General features: G+C 33.3%; 1 protein-coding gene across 2 annotated transcripts in view; it reads right to left on the bottom strand.

The window, feature by feature from the left end:
- NAA15 (N-alpha-acetyltransferase 15, NatA auxiliary subunit) overlaps positions 1 to 17,951 on the bottom strand; it is a 57,541-nt gene that overhangs the window by 19,583 nt on the left and 20,007 nt on the right. For both annotated transcript variants that reach the window (XM_081077653.1, XM_081077654.1), the window contains exons 3-14: positions 17,269 to 17,373; positions 15,115 to 15,272; positions 14,644 to 14,778; positions 13,279 to 13,432; positions 10,305 to 10,424; positions 8,792 to 8,887; positions 8,530 to 8,636; positions 6,641 to 6,713; positions 3,659 to 3,828; positions 2,346 to 2,498; positions 1,708 to 1,836; positions 420 to 633 (exon numbers count right to left, since the gene is read on the bottom strand). In XM_081077653.1, the coding sequence (XP_080933779.1) occupies positions 420 to 633; positions 1,708 to 1,836; positions 2,346 to 2,498; positions 3,659 to 3,828; positions 6,641 to 6,713; positions 8,530 to 8,636; positions 8,792 to 8,887; positions 10,305 to 10,424; positions 13,279 to 13,432; positions 14,644 to 14,778; positions 15,115 to 15,272; positions 17,269 to 17,373 (1,614 nt within the window). The remainder of the gene's footprint in view (positions 1 to 419; positions 634 to 1,707; positions 1,837 to 2,345; positions 2,499 to 3,658; positions 3,829 to 6,640; positions 6,714 to 8,529; positions 8,637 to 8,791; positions 8,888 to 10,304; positions 10,425 to 13,278; positions 13,433 to 14,643; positions 14,779 to 15,114; positions 15,273 to 17,268; positions 17,374 to 17,951) is intronic.

The raw sequence follows: 17,951 nt of genomic DNA, 5'->3' as shown, positions 1-17,951 counted from the left end.
ATATTTTAAGCATGTATACAGTCATCTCTAAATATCCTTGAGGGAAGGGTTCCAGGATGCCCACAGATACCCAAATCCATGGATGCTAAAGTCCCTTATATAAAATGTCCTAGTTATTGCATAACCTATACTTGCATATAGGCTACAGAAGGGTACACCTACATATCACTTCATTTGCATGGATTCAGTATAATGCTTGGCAAATTCAAGTTTTACTTTATGGAACTTTCTGGGATGCCCCCCGCCCCTTTCCAATCCAGGTGGTTGAATCCACAGATGCAAAACCCACCAATGTGAAGGACTGACTACAGTATGTTTCCACAAAATACTTAACAAAATGCTCAGGAAAAAATTTGTTAGACAAAAACATACAGATACACATACCATAGCAAATAATAAGAAATCTTTGTTTATTATACCTGTATCAGCTTCGTGTTCTTTATTCTCATCTGTAAGGGGGTTGTCATGAAGCTTCAAATAGATCTCTATAGCAATTCTTGCTGCCTTGAAGTAAAATGGATGCTGTCGAAGTACATCTTCTAGTTTTAATAAGTCCACATATGATCTAAGGGTAATCTTCCTCATACAGTATGTATGAAAGTCAAACTGGTCATCAGTGATTTCTATAAAATGCTAACAAAATTGTCTTTTTTATTATACTAAAGTATAGGAATGTCAAAGAAAACTACAAAAATCAAAGGCTTTGAATTACTTGTTTCCCAGGCATGAAAAAAATTAGTAAAATAAAATTTAAAAACTACAGCCATTCAATATAAATACTTGGCACATCAAATAAGCAAATATAATTGGCCAACCACTAGGAAAGTATATGGCATACACCAGGCACTGAATTATTTGTTCAATGAAAAGGAAACACGATGCTTTAAAACATATATATTTATTCCTTCCTTAATCATACTTAAATAAAGCTATAATGACAAGTCAAACATAATTTATTAGTATACATAATGGTGCAATACAGTAGATTTACATGTTAAACATTCAGTTTTTATATTTAGAACGATTTGCAAAGGATTATAATATGTAGTATTTGGTAACTTTTCTGAGAATACAAATCTGAATCCTATGCAACAGTAATGCTGGTATGCAGAAGAGGAATCAATTAGCAAGTAAGTTAATCAACCAGAAATTAACACAATTGAACTAAGCTCTGAGGTCCTCTACTTCACAAAACAAACATGAAATTATATAAACATTTCCTCTGTGAAAAACAAAAATGAATCAAAAGTGAAGGGGACTAAGAAAACAATGAATTTATCAAAACATGAGGAATTACAGAGGCTACAGAAATATTGTGAAAAGGCTTCAAAGGTTTTATCTTTTAAGTATCAAGGGTATATGGCATCACTAATCAACAGGACAAACAGGTTTCTAGGATAACTTAATGAGCTTTGTATGTGTTACTAAAGAAACAGTAGCAATTTGAAACATTGAAAAATAATGAAAACATAAGCAAGATACAAACTTTCCATAAAGTTTTTTACATGAATTCTTGCAGGAAGAGTAAACAATAGGGAAGTCTGCTGAAAATGTAGTTTATAATACTGAAAAATGTAAATACTGACATGTAGAAATCACTTACTGTGAATTATAAAGACAAAAAATAAATAAGACCAATAGGATTTGCCCCAAACCTTCACCATTTACCAAAATAAAATGAGAAACTCATATGTACAGGGTACTTACTCTTTCAATTTCATGACATTTCTTAAGTGCGTCACCAAATTTATTCATTGTCTTATAAGCCTGGGCACATTCTGTCTGGAACCACATGCATTGCATTTCATTCAAATTTTCTACCGCTGATGTTCCTTCCTATATGAAAATCACATATATTTAAGACCATTTCTTACTAAATAAGAAGGAAAAGATGGTCAGTTGAATTCTTTTAAAATCATTTTCTATTTTTTTAACCATTCTCAGAGCAAGAGAGAACAGTTAATATGTGAAAGAAACTGAAATTATATTTCTAAGCACTGAACAAAATATGTGCCTTTGTAAATGATTAAGCAAAAGATCTACATAATTGGGGTTGGAGAATAACATAAGAAACATTAGCACATAGCAGGTACTCAGATTAGTATCAGTTCTCTTCACCCCTAAAAAATCTGAACAGCCACCAACATAAATCAGTTTAAAAATCCACTGTACAACCATCTAAAATGAAAATGTTTTACACTAATATTGATTGTTTTTTTCTGATAAGGTGATTTAATTAAAATCCTGACTATTTTGATATTAAAAATATTAGAAATAAACTCTGAAAAATAATTAAGGTATAAAAGTATTAAATGTTTATTCATAAGAACACTAGCTGTACAAACCCGTGTAAACTTTGAGCACATTTCTTCAGCCTCCTTTATCAGATTGGCTTTTAGCATGTATTTTGCACACTTGGAGTTGATAAATCTGTCTGCTGTGTCCAAGGCCTGAGCCTCATCCATCCACCTTGCAGCTTCTTTAATATTCCCAGCATGCTTATAGTGTATGAAAACAAAATAAACCCAGTCAATATACTAATTTTACCATGCAAATAATTAGTTACCTGTTGATAAATAACTTAACCATAAACAAAGAAAGATATTCTTCTGACTCTTATAAAAAATCAATGTAGATGCATACATTCTACCATAATATAAGTTCTGATACCTTTCTGGCCATGCAGACTATCAGCTCTCTAATAGTAAAAAACTGAACTTTTTTTTTTTTTTTGAATAATTTTGCCTACTGTTATAACCTCATTGCCTACGACAGTAGCTGGCACATAGTGATGAATACTCAAAAATAATGGTTGAATCAAAGAATAAACCAATAATTGAAATCTTTTAAGTCAGAACAACATAATTCAATGTAAAGGTCATAAAAGGCAAAGTGATGGCCAAATTTCTATTCCAAAGGAAACATGGAAACATCATTGATTAGGACCATTATTAGAGATTCCACAATCCCCATTCTAATTCACCTAACTAGTTCATTGACTCAAGCCACACCACTAATGAACATCACCTGGCTTTGAAAAGTGCTTTTAAAACATTACTTAATTTCATTACTTTTTGATAAGTAAATTATTGGTTTATAATCCCTTCCCCAAGAGCTTTTATTACTAAATTATATTTGTATTAAGATAGAGAAGATGTAATTTTATTTTAAGATGATGCTAGATCATATAATTAAAGATTCTCATTCAAGAGGAGTTGAGACAAAAGAAATCACAATATGTGAAATTCATAGTAGAATCTTCAGTTTCATTAAGATTACCAGATACTGATATATGATCACACTCAAATGTTAAAAGAAACAAACATTTCACAGCAAATATAATTACTTTCGATTACCAATATTCTTACTACTTAAAACCAAGAAATTAATCAGATATGAAGATGTGTGAATGTATCAATATATAACATGAATAACCATATATATAACTATATATATGTATGTGTATATAGAGGTGAATGATCAAATTAGAATGACCACAAGTCTAAAAGTAATCAGACTGAGAAATGTATTACACTTGTTCCATGTTTTATAAGCCATCAAATAATCATTGCTTTTATAGCATTTAGAATCCATAAAATATATGAAAAAATTGTCAGTTGCATTATACTTTATTTAAAAAGGGGGAATAGATTTTTACCTTATAAATTTTAGCTTTCACAAGAAAGAGTTCTATCAAAGTAGGTGTACTTTCAATAGCAGTATTTATGTATTCCAGAGCAATAGATGGCTGACCAATTTTGTCATAATGTTGTGCCAAGTAGTACTGAACCCAAAGTAATGTGGTTGGTGGTTCCTCTTTTCCATCATCTTTAAAAAATGGGGAGGTGGGGAGTGGGAGAGGAAAAAAAACCAAGATTAGTCATTATGTATATTAAGAGGGTACCCATCTCAAAATGTGTACTCTATTAATAAGGAAAGCAGTGTGAACTGTGCCATTTATACATCTAGCTATAAAACTACCACTAAATTTGTAAGGTCTTTGGAAGGGACCACACTTTTTGTTCTATATCACTATAGCCCCTAGCACAATGCCTTGCATTTATTAAGAACTTTACATAATAAATATGGCAGATAAATGAGATCAAAGATGTAACAAATTACCTAAAAAGGAAGCTGAAAGGGGTGGGAAGACAAGTTGTACTAGAAATATGAGAGTGTATTGTTATCAAAGAAAAAAATATCAAAAGAAATTTTCCATTAATATGAGGTTAAAAAAAAAAAAAAGACCCAACTGCTTCGTTGGGTTTCTAGCTAATGTACTAAACTATGCAGAAATATACTTGTGATGTGCTAATTTTAAAATTTGGTGATTATAATAATCTTAATATATTTTAATATTATGCTGAATATTCAATGATGTATAATTGAGGTAGAATAAAAACTATATCCCAAAAAAGAGATAAGTAAAAAGCTTATTCTATATTTAATTCATAATTTAATTTTTATACACTAAGAAAATGTGTGAGTTAAATACACAACCCACACATTAAAAAGTGCTTTTTAACACAAATTTCTAAAGCCTGAGAATTGTTATTTGCTTTCAAAGAAAGCAATAGATTGCTTATTTTTATCCTGGTAAAAGTAGGATGGCTCAGTGGACAAACAATAGGAGTGGAACTCACCAACTCCCGATCTGATAGATCTGCAACTAAAGTGCTGCATATTCTTGGGCATGTCATTGAACCTCTTCCACATTTGTAAAATATGTAGGAAAATGCTGATAATCAAAGGAACATCATGATGATTAACCAATGAAACCATGGTAACGCCTTCTAAAAAGTATTACTAAAATTAAACTGAGACCTAGAAACAATGATCAAACCCAATAGCAATGAGTATCCCAGGTCCCATACTGGGCTTTCCCACTGTAGAAACCAGGGCTCCTTGGGAAAAACAATTGATTCCAGGTCTCTATGGGTAGCGCACAAGATGAACTGGAATAATCTTGTCATACCAAACTGCGAGGAAGCTATCAACTACTACCATGGTATATGGGGGCTGGACCATTTAAAACTGCAACAGTTTAAAACATGAAATATGTTTAAATCTATGAATTCATAATAATACTTTTAAAACGTGTATTAGCCATCTTCGAAGGATGATACTAAATCAATTATTTTGAAAATGTAAACAAAAAGAAGGTAGAAGAGGCAAGGGAGAAAAAGCTGCATTTATCTTGCTTTTCCTATACTCAATGAAATATTGAGTATATTATCAGATATGTGCTGATAATATGTGCAGAAATAGATGAAGGAAAATTTCCCTTTTAAGGTAATAAAAAATGAATGATGGAATATCACCCGTCTGTAATTCCTAAAAGTTGCTAACATGTAAAACAAACACTACGTGCCTCCTGATGAAAGAACACACCACCACCCGTGAAATAAGCTTGCTCATCACTCATGTTTAAAACAAAACATAAAGCAAACAACCAAAACCATGTTCTAATCTCATCAGGCCTCTGGTCAGACGTGCCCATTAGAAGTTTCTGCTGTGATGGAAAGGCTCTGTATTTTTCCTGTCCAATATGGTACGCAGTAGCTTCACATGGCTACTGAGCAGCACTTGCAATGTTGCTACTGCAACTGAGGAATTAAATTTTTAATTTAAAAAATTTTAATAGCCACATCATACCAGACAGCACAGTTATACATCAAATTAACAATTTATAGCAAATTAAGAGGGGTACATTCAGCAAAATTTAGGAAAACTCAAGAAAAAAACTAATTTCTTTAACAAACAAGTTGAAGAAAGGAAAAGATGGAGGAAAAAACCTATAGATTAAAAGAGAGTTAAAAAATATCAACCAAATTCAAAGTATAGACTTCATTTGGATCTTCATTCATACTTCAAAAACAAAAAGAAACAATGACATTTCTAAGATGACATTGTTTGGTATTTTAAGAAAATATTTATGTTCAGGTGTGGTGAGGATATTATCGTTACGATCTCTTGAATATTAAAATATTTCATGGGTGAAATGGGGTGATGTTTGGGATTTGCTTCAGAATAACATGGCAGTAGAAGGAAGCAGGTAAGAATATAGATGAAATGAGTTTGGTCATGAGTTAAAAAATCACTGAAGCTGGATGGTGGGTAAATGGATGATCATTACATTATCACATCTAGTATTGCAGATGTTCTAAATTTTACATAAAATGTTTTTCTTTCTTTCTTTCTTTTCCAAGTCAAGTTGTTGTCCTTTCAATCTTAGTTGTGGAGGGTGCCGTTCAGCTTCAAGTTGTTGTCCCAGGGGGCACAGCCCACCATCCCTTGCGGGACTCAAGGAATTGAAACTGGCAACCTTGTGGTTGAGAGCCCACTGGCCCATGTGGGAATCGAACTGGCAGCCTTCAGAGTTAGGAGCACGGAGCTCTAACCGCCTGAGCCACCGGGCCGGCCCCAAAATATTTTTCAATAAGCTAATGTGATTCTCTTCTTACCAAATATTTTCACAATGTGCAAATTAATGCATCTCCACCTTAAAGGGAAAAAATGTTTAAATATACTAAACTTATTGCCTAAATAATAAAAAAAAAATACTGTCCTTCTGACTAAGAATTTCATAGTATATTAAAAATTTCAAGATGTTTTTAAAACATAAAACTTGAGCACTTACCATTGGGATTAAATAACCGGCAGCTTTTTAGAGAAGTTTCATAACCTACTACTAATTCTTCTATGATTGCCACCTAGAGTACAAACATACAAGCACACTTTAATTAAAAAAAAAATTATATATGTATATATACAGTTACTACTCTTGTGCAAAATTTATTTACTATTCAAGGGCTAAACAAACATTCACACACACACTTTTATAAATCTCTTAACTTACGCATAAAAATTCAAAAGCAAGTAAACCATATTTTTGAAGGTGTGTAGTAAGACTTAACTTTCTAGAATCATACTGACAACTCCTTTCCCTGCTAGAAAATCTAGCATCAAGCTGAACTAGAAATCAGGAAAGGGTTGGACAAAAAGACAAAAGACAAAATATTGTGGATGATTTTTATCTTGGCTCATTTTTATCTCAACCCAACATAAATAACACCCACAAGTAACATTTGCTCTTCAGGGATCGAGAATTAAATACTATGTGAAAAGTGAAATTCCCTAAGTAGATGATAACATCAATTCTCAATTCCATAATCCCAGGGAAAGCATCAGTACCACTGACATATGGTACAGTAGGTAGGTTTCTGAGGTCCAGGAGAATGAGTGGCTGTCCAGGTTCTGGTTTTTCCTGAGTCATGACTATACTACTTCCTCCTGGCTTCCTAAGAGATCTGTGAATACTTTTAATTTATTAATCCTCTTCTTAGTTTAATCCATCTATACTGGATTTCCAGAAGCTCTCTTAAATGACTCAACAGATTAACACCAGCTCTCTCTATTACCTCAGATAACTGTGAGGATTGAATGGTCACAGCTAGATTACTCTGGTGTGCCCATGTTTCTCTGCTCCCAGAAGCTGAGCTACATTCTTACTAAGAGTTTTCTTTTCCCAAACCTGTTTGAATCAGTTGCATTTATTATCATCACTGCAGAATAGAATTCAATATTATGTAAATTTAAGAAATGAGAACAAAAAGAAAGAACTTGTTTCTGTAAGTTGAATATCATGGAAAGACGCAGGATAAATTGAACATTTTTAACCAATTTAGATTTACATGCGATGACCATATATATCATAAAAACATACAGGATTCTATAATCAAGACTGCTTTGTAAGCATCAAGTTCTCGCTCTATCAGGACTGGAAATAACAGACCACATTTTATAAATGTGATTCATGCAAGAAAAAAAGTGAAGCAGTCATTAAAAGCCAACGCCTTGGGCCTCTCAAGAAACAATTGGTAAAAATCTTACATGCTTTAGGTTCAAATGTTTAGCATGTTTAATTTGTCCCATCTTTCTGATTCTTCACTTGTAACTCATTTTTTTTTTAATCCAACCAACATGTCTTGATGTCACTGTACTTGTAAGCAAAATAATTTAAATTATGATTAAAACACCCTCTTAACAAGCATTTTGAATGTTGTAAAATATAGCTGAAAGAGTAAGGTGACTTACTTGGACAACAAACAAACTCTTATGACATAATTTTTTCTACCAAATAAAAAACAAGGATTTATTAAGCTAAAACTTAGCCAAAAAAAAAAGTCACTTTTGAGTTTCACCATGAGCAGGGATGAGAGAAAATACTGAAGAAATGAGAGAAAATACTGAAGAAATCACTACCGTACCAAGTTTCATACCTACACTGACTCTTTAAAGTATACACCAGAAACAAAAGAGAGAAAACGAATAAGCCATAAGTTATTTAGTTATAGAAAGAAGAGGATGAAAAAGAAGAGGCCAAGACGCATTTAAACTGCAAGCTAGGAAGACTGATACAAGATGTACAAATGTGTACTATGTGCCCAGATAAGCAAGAATTAACTATTCGAAATACTGAGCAAAGAAATGATAGTCCCCCCACCAAAAAAAGTTATCTTGCTTTACCTTTTCTTTATCTTTGTATAATGACCTCAAAGTATTGAAGACAGGTGGACAACCCTTGCTGAAGTTCATCCTTAGGAACTTATCCAAACATTCTTTAAACTTCTCACCTTTGAAGAAAAAAAGTCGTGTTGACCTCTATTTACCCAGACAATCCTAACAATGTGTACTTTAACCTCAATATGCACATTCACATATTAAAACCAAGGAAAGAAACCGTAAATCATACCATCATTTGCATTCCTTTGCAATTATTCTCACTTACCAGATAAAAAGTTTAATGGCAGTCTCCTTGGCACCAGTCCCCTGGGATACTTAGTCCAGGCCTCCTCATAAATTTTTAGTCGTTCTAACATATTAGCTGCAGGCAAAAAAGAAGTATATAATTATAAGTTGTATATTTTTCTAGCAAATTTCTCAAAGTATATAAAATTTTTCATATTAAACAGAAAATTTGAAGATGGGGAAAAATATTTTATAATCTAACTACTTCAATGTCAAGTCATTTTAGACTATTTCCTTCTAATATTTTCATATATTAAATACCTACACTCGTATAATTTTCTTTATCCTATTCTGTTTTAGGTAGCCCTTTAAAATCTGAGGACTCCTTTACTTTAGTTCTAAGAAAGGCTGTGATTATATTCCCATGTATGGCTTTGCCACTATTCTCTTCAGCCTCTCCTTTTCTAACTCCTCTCCTGATTTATTTTGGAGCTTCTGGATCTATCCCCTATCTTCCATTTCTCCACATTTCTTTTATATCTTCTCTTTTACTCTCAGTTGAGAACTTCCCCCTGACGTCAATCTTCCACTTCACTAATTTTTCATCAGCTGTGGCCTGTCTGCTATTCAACCCATTAAGATCCTTATGTCACTAAGTAGGTTTTTCATTTCCCAGATTCCTAACTGGTACTTTCACATAACTATTCATATTTCCTGGCTGCAATTCCCTGTCCTCATCTTACATCCCCTCTTTGTCTCTATACTCCTTTGTGCTGGCACTGATGACGATTATTCCTGTGCTGGTGTACCTATGATAGTATGACATTCCTTGTTACGAGGTTTCTCCTACAGACATCAATGTATCAGGAATGGCTCACTACCAGTCTTGAGGGAAACAGCTTCAAATCAGATCATCTTGGCTAAGAAACGGGTCTATTTGTAGATGACATGTTTCTGGACCTGTCCTCACTAGTGGGTCCCATTCCTGGGAGAGGGTGATGAGGAAAGGAGAGAAGAAGAGAGTCTTTATTTATTAATTAATTAATTTATTTATTTAATTTATATTTTTTTAGAAGACAGTCTTTAGACCCAAGTTGATTTGAGTGATGGAAATGTAGGTCTTCTTCCCACATAGGAAAGCACTGCTCAGCTTGGCCACAGCTTCAATGCCCCTGGCAGGACACTGCTGCAGCCACAGGTTACCACAGAAGTTATGCTTGCTTCTTTCCTTTAGGGAGACATCTCCATTTCTGTCAGTGGAAATCGCCCTTTCACGCTTTTGATGCTTTTTTTGTTACGCATTTGTGAATTTTTAAAAGTTGTTTCTAAATTTTTTTCTCAACTCTTTCTTTGAATTTGTGGCAGAAAAGAGGTTTCAGAAAATGCTCAGTCTGCCATATTAAATGGAAGTTTGCAAATGTACTTCTATATTCAGATTTTGAACCAATCCTTAACCATCGTTTTTTTCAACTATGCTTTTCAGTGAATTAATAAAATATATATTAACAAAAGAAGCAATTAAAACTTAGAAAGTAAGTTTTAAACAATACTACCTGGCTTAAGTGCCTTTTCCAAGCCTTTGTAATAGGCCCAGTTTTCAGGATTTCTCTCTTGTAATCCTCTATAAACATCAGTTGCATCTTCCAAACGAGATAATTGCAATAGAAGTTCCCCTGATAAAAAGCAAATTAAATTAGCTAAATATCTTTGGGTTATAACTTTAACTTTTCCTCAAATTTTCTCTTAAAAGTCTCTTCAATGTTGTGAAGTGGATGATATCCTCCTGAGCTCCCAATTCCCTTCAACAAGATTATTTACCATATAATTTTATTCTCTCCTTTTTTGAAGTTTATATTCACATCCTCAATTTATTCAGGTAGTTGTCTAACTCCAGGCTACTTTCTCAAATTCACTGAACACAATCATCAAGCTATCGTCTACTATTCAATTATTTCCTGATGTTATATGGACAATTTCAATACCTAAATTAACGACCCAATCCAATACCCTAACCTTATCATCCCTTAATGAACTATAAAACGATTCTGCTGTAGCAGCCCACAATCTTGGCCACACTCAAAACCTTTTTCTAAAGCTTGCCAACTAGCAAACAGGCCTCTTGCTTTGAGCTTAACTGTGGTGTCTTTCTCTTCTAGTCTCCTTAATCCTACCCCTTATCCTAGAGAAAACCCATTTCCTTTTTCCCCCTCAGGCCATCTCATCAACTCTAGTCTCATTGCTTGTCTTCTCTGGGCTTCATGACCAATCTCATCCCTGAATGAAATTAGCAGCCCCAAGTATCAAAACCAGTCTCAAAACCCAGACTCCCCCTTTTCACCAATTTTAAGGCCCAGATCATTCCAGGTATTTGCCCCACACTTTCTCACAAAGGGAAGCAAAGATATTAGATGAATGGACAGAAGCACTGGTATCACTAGGAATATGTAAGCTCCAAACTCAGATAAGCCTCCAACACTGCTCAGAATCCTTACCCTAATGGGCTCCTTGGACCAAAGGTATGATTTTCAAACCATAACTTGATCCTTGCACCTTCTGTTCTCCTCAGATAATAAAAACGAACCCTTAGAGAGTGCTCACTATGTGTTAGTGACTTTAACATTTCACGTGCATTAACTAATTCAATTTCAAAATTCTATGAGATAGGTTACGATTATTTTCATCATTTTAAAACAGAGAGACCTTACTTGCTAGAGTCTTTCAGCTAGTCAAATGTTGGAGGCGAGATTTGAACCCAAGCAATTTGGCTAAAAGAGCCCATATTCTTAATGACTATACCAGTGGTTCTCAGGGGCACTTTTTGCAACCCAGGGAAAATTTGGTAATTTCTGCAGAATTTTTAGTTATCACAGTAAAGGGGGGCAGGTGCTACTGCTATGTGATGTGTAGAAGCTAGAAATGGTGCTCAACATTTGGCAACATACAGGAGATTTCCATTCCCAACATCTCGGTCCCAAAATCTCAACAGTGTTGAGGCTGACAGCACGCTCTATAGTAATCAAAAGCCTATTTCACTAAGAACATCCTGCAACTCTTCTCCCTACACTACACCCATTCCCATCCTTCCTTTAATCTTCTCCCACCTTCTCTTTGGAAGGAACTAGTGAAATAAGCGTTGATGACACTTCCTGCCTAACTATATGCCCACTCACCCTCGTTAGGAACTTCCCAGCACTACCAATGATGCCTTTACTACAGGAATTGCCAAAGATCGATGATTGTACTCTCAGTTATCAAAGGAAGCAAATGAAATAATATTCCTAAGAGAGTATTTTGAAAACTCTCATGTACTTCCATAAAGAAACTGTCACCCAAGACTTGCCCCTGGTCATATAGCTAATTAGAAGCCTGCCAACGAAGGAACCCAAAGTAGCTTTTTTTAAAAAACATCATTGGTAATATAAAGCAGATTTGACAAAACTTTCTAAACGTATTTTCCTAACTTCAAAACATTTTTTTCTTTTTTTAAAAAATTTAAATTACAGTTGACATTCAATATTATATCAGTTTCAAGGAGACCTAGTTCTTGCCAATGTTGTCATCCTTCCATTAAGTATAAATCTCCTCCCTTTATAACTATTTAATAGACTGCTAAGAGATGACAACTCAAATGAAAGGGGCTGTCCAGGATCTCTAGTTCACATCTGAGCTCCAGGATCCTTAACTTTCCTTTTTTCCCTGGCCAGTAGCATTACCCTCTGCTCAAAGTTCATCTGGCAAATAACGGCTACGTCTGCTACGTATAGGATACCACACTTATCTAGTGTTCAACTTCCAGGGGAGCCAAAAGAATTTGAAACCAACCAACTTCAGTTCTCTGAACTAACAAGAGCAAAAAAACATTTCTTAGAAAGTACTTGTATTTTCAATTACTTGTTATTTTTCTTTCATTTTTCCATAATCAGTTCCTCAAGTTTTAAAATTAGAAGACTCCTTCTTCTCTGCCTTCCAACAAACGGCAGCATTGGAGATCTTTAAAGATCTACCCTTCCTATCATAATCCACACATAAAACCCAAATCTCTGGTTTCAATTCACGTTCTGTGTCCAGAAAGGCATTCAGATAAACCATAAAGAATGTTCCACATGTACTTTAGTAAACACTAAAGATTTATCAATATACACGACTGGTCATAAAGAAATCTGGTGCACACACACAGTTTGGCTAATAAGCTGTTTCTAAGAAATTTAATCCTGTCTTATAAAATTAAGCAATTGCCTCTTGTGTTTTGGTCAAACCTTATAATATTTTCAGATCAAAAATGCTTTAAAGAAAAAATTTTTGAGTGTCTTCATTCAATATTTTATTGTTTGCAATTTTTTACCTATATCAACAATGTTTAAACGAGTACTTTCCCACGTTACAAATTATTCAAAGTACAGAGTAAGAAATACATTTTCTATCATCAAAAGTTGAATTACATACAATGACCAGCAGCAACTACACTTTTGGCCTTACACTCTGTCTTAATTAAATACTAGAACAAATGACATTCTTTAAAAACAGTACCTTTGGTTTCTTCTACAGCAAGTTTATCACAAATCTGCTTTTCATAGGTACAAAGATGTTCCAGGGCTTCTCTATAAAGACCTGCTTCCCGAAGAACTTGATTCTGATATAAAAGGAGTTCACTATATTCATAATCCACTTTATCGGGCGATGTCTATATATGGACATAAGAAATACTAACAGTAAGAACTTTGTTTTCATATTAGAAAATTGTTTATACACTCAATATAAACAGGGAGCCTACAGATAATATCTGATTGATAAAACTCATTTTTAAAAAATTCCTAAATATCTGCGTAGGGAGCAATTAAGTAAATAATGACAGTATTAACTCATAACCCATTGAATAAGAATCCCTAAGTCCTTACATATAATAAATCAGAGAGAAAGGAAAGCTCTTCCCTAACAGTAGAATGTCAAATAATAAATCTAAAAGGAATAAAAAATAGAGAATCACCATTTTGCAACTATCACTGGCACAACTGACTCACACAAGACTCATAATCAATGAATGCTAAAACTAGTGGTGAAAGTTTGATGAGGAACAGACTATTCATAAAGTTGCCAACTGTTTATTAAATACAAAGAGAAAAACTAAGTCTATGTGATGAAACCTAACAGGCACCACCTTAACCAAGTAATCAAATGGAACAAACAGACATCATCTGCCGCTTAATGTGATGAACTGAGAAGGGCTCAATATTACTTCTGTGGATTCCTGCTAAAAATACCTAACTATAATAATGAGGAACCATCAAACAAATCCAAACTGATACACTCTACAAAAACACTGCCCTGTATTCTTCAAAAATATCAAATGTCGTGAAATACACAATGTCTTCAAAACTTCAGATTAAACAAGACCAAAGACAAAAGATAACTAAATGTAAGGTATGATTCTAAACTGCATCCTTAAATGGAAAAGAAATTCAAGAAAGGATATAAACAATTAATAAATTTTGAATATGGGCTGTGGATTAGATAATACTCTATTAATATTAAATTTTCCAATTTTTTCTATATAGTACTATCTATAGAATTCACAACGATAGAGTTATTCTCAGGAAATATCACACTAAAGCATTTGGGAGTAAAAGAGCATTGTGTCTGCAATTACTTACAAATGTTTCAAGAAGAAAATTTAAATAGATAAATAGATAAGGATTATAAAGTAAATATGTCAAATATTAACAATTAGTTAATGTGAGTGAACTCCTATATGAAGTTCTTTGTACTATTCTTGCAACTTTTCTGTAAGTTTAAAACTACTCCAATATAAAAAATTAGCAAGTTTATGTACACTTCTTTCTTTTAGTTATACTCAGAATCAGACCTAGTGAACTAGGTCTGGCTTCTCGTTGTTACCTGTTGTGTTTTCCTAAATTCTTCTAAAATCTTTGCTGCCATTTCATAATCTTCTAATAAATGGTAAGCAATAGCATAACCAATCCATGATGCTCTCTGTGCAGGTCGAAGCTGAAGTAGTTGATACCTTGTTTCCTTTAAGGGGGGAAAAACACCACTTGTTCTTAGGTTTACAGTGAAAGCAAATGCTCCTTAAAAAGATCATATTATTTCCCCACAATACTGAGCAATTTGCAGCACAATGCTGGGAATAATAATACAAAAGAGTTTCAAACATCCCCATTGTGTAGCTTTATAGAGGCAAAAAAAGATTTGTTAAGCACAAGGAAGTCCCCAAGGTAACCGTGTAAATTGTTTAAAACATTAAGAGCAGGTGCCCTTTATCATTTCCTGATCTACTTACTCTAAGAAAAGAGGATGGAAAAGATAATACAATATTTTCCCCTAGAATAAAAACATTCTTTTACTTACCCTGTAACCCTCAAGGTCTCGCATTTGAATCTGTAGTAAAGAAAGGTCCCTTAAGATTTGAAGATTGTCCTTATCCCATTTTAGCGCATTTCTGTAACACTTAATGGCTTCATCATATTTCTTGTCTGACCTCTGGAGAAGGCCATAAACATGCCAACCTAAAGGATTTAGTTAAGGATACAACCTAAAAGATTTAGTTAAGTCAAGAAATAATATTCCATTAATGTTCCCCAGGAAACTGAGAACTACAGCTACTTAAAAAATTACAAGCTTAAAAAAAGGAGAGAATATAAATATAGAAGGTGGTTTAATACAGCTTTTCAGAGCCAGAGAAAAGAGGTCTAGCTTGCCTTGTTAGTTCTGTGACCTTGGACAAGTTATTTAGTCTCCTTATGTTTCCTCAATTATAAAATGTAAATAGAAAATCTATAGAGCAAGGCATAGTACTCTGGTGACTAAATAGAATAACACATATAAAGTGCTCACTGCCTGGCACAAAATACTCGTAAATGCTCAATATATGTTAGATATTATTTTTGCAAGGAAAAAGAGGGAATGGGTATCTATGACATAAAATTCTTTTAAGTCATGTATACTTTCTTTTCTTTAGCTAAGGAAGTTACCTAAAGAACAGACAGAACCCTCAGTGCACAACAAAGTTCCTAAAAATCAACCACACATAAAATAGCATTGATTCTTTTAACAAATCAAAGTTTCTTAATAATTGATAGATGACCAAAATGGGCAGTCTCCTGCATGCAAAGAACTTGGAGTCCAGTAAGAGACATAGATATGCAAAATTACAGTTGTAAAAAATGCTATTAAGGGAGAAAATATGTAAATAATTCTACTCCCCTAATGCAGGTTCTTTACATTTTAGATCTTGATTATTACAAGTCACCCATCCTCCCACCTTCAGTCTCTCTGCTTTTATTCTCTCCTGCCAAAATAACCATAATCAAAAGAAAAAATCCAATTCCTTTTCCAGGAATTTACAGTGTTTCTTTCTCAGATCAGGTTCAAACTTTTCTTTTCTTTTCTTTTTTTTTTTTTCAGGTTCAAACTTTTCAATCTAACTTTTACACCAGAGATCCTCAACAGTCAGTAAAAGAATGCCTACAATGGCATGTGTAACTAAAAATATATTTAATACTATAAATTTTATTTGAAAAATAATCTTTGTTTTTGAATGGCAAGGTAAAACTTAAAATCTTCTCATCGGGAACACGATGAAAAAATATCTATAACAGTCTTATTAATTAATGCTTTGCTTACCTTTTCAGTGTCTGGTTACTCCCAACTCATTTCTGTTTACTGGAATAATTGTGGTAATTTTTGTGGTAATTTTTGAATAAGCTGTAACATTTTATGTAATACTCAGAAGTCTTCACTAGAATAAATTCATCAAGAACAAAATCCCTCTTTTTTTAAATTTTAGTCTGTACTATGCCACGGATCTGGTAAATGCTTAAAAATTTGCTAAGTATTTTAGCACTTAAAACTGTGTTAGCCCACAAAGTAGGCGAGGAAATATTTGTTTAAAAACTATTTAAAAATTAGTAACCCACCATTTCCCCCTCTATCTTTCCTCAGACATTTGTACTTGCTCCTATCCTCACACTTCCCTTAATGAAATAAAATTTATCTAGTAATTAGCATTAGCAGGGACTATGTTAGGCATCATTAAATCTTTACAACATTACAATGAGGTGGGTCTGATTACCGTCATTTTAAGTCCTAAAATCACAAAAAGAAGGTGAGCGGGGATTCAAACCTAAGCGAAGCACACTCCTAAGCTTGTGCTCTTAATCAGTACACTACATTGTCTCTCTATATTTCTTTGTGCATATCTATCTCTGAATTTATGATCATGATGAAATCTGCAAGGTACTTCGTTTTTTTTGAAGCATGAGAAGAACTTTCAGAGATATTTAAAAGGCAAGTCCCATTTATCTGTAAACAGATAGACATAATGTTAGAACATGGTAGGTATATAAAAATGTTCCCTGAATTAAGGCAGTTGCTATTATTGAAGAAAGTAACATCTTCTCTGGAGTTACGTGGTAAGAGGAATCTAAAACTTCTGACTCACAAATTGCTGCCTTAATTCAAGACACCCCAACCCAATCCTTAAATACATCTCAAAAAGGATACAGACATGACTCTTCAAGTCATTTCTCAAACCTCTACGAACCAATTCATAAGCTTCTTCCTTTTTTCCCAAACAGTTCAACGTTAATCCTTTCATAGCCAGGGTTTCTATTTTTAAAAAAATAAGAAAGGTAGAAAAAAGAAATTAAATATTAAAAATAATTAACATCAAAAAAGGAAACCATAATCTCAAAAACAAATGTTATATTACCCTAAGAGTTGAAAACTTCGAGAAGATTATTGGGAAATTTTCCATGTTTGCACACAATTAAAATATTTTTAAAAATTCACAAACCAAGTTAAACCATATTTCTCTACTTTAGGCCTCTGTAGTTTATTTTTCAGATAAAAGTTACAAAATTGCGTGAATATCTGGTAATTCATATTGTTACAAGTCACAATGGCTCTATTACTGTTCTTTAGAGGAATTCCATGTAATGACCTTATGTAATCATTCCTTTAAAGTAGGAAAAACTTTATCTTGAAACAGACTTTACCCCTTTGAACTCAAATTACATAAAGATTAAATTCATTGCTCAAAGATTAAAATATAAACAAATTATATACACTTATGATTTTCATAAATGTATATAAGAATTAAAGGTATTACCCTGAGGAAGAACTCAACATTTATAGGAAAATACAGATAAAGAAATTGAAGCAAAAGAGAAGGGGAAAAAATCATG

This window comes from Rhinolophus hipposideros (genome assembly GCF_964194185.1).
Source record: "Rhinolophus hipposideros genome assembly, chromosome: 16".
NCBI classification, from domain to species: domain Eukaryota; kingdom Metazoa; phylum Chordata; class Mammalia; order Chiroptera; family Rhinolophidae; genus Rhinolophus; species Rhinolophus hipposideros.
The sequence above is the reverse complement of the archived record's forward strand: the minus strand, read 5'-3'. Positions and strand labels throughout refer to the sequence as shown.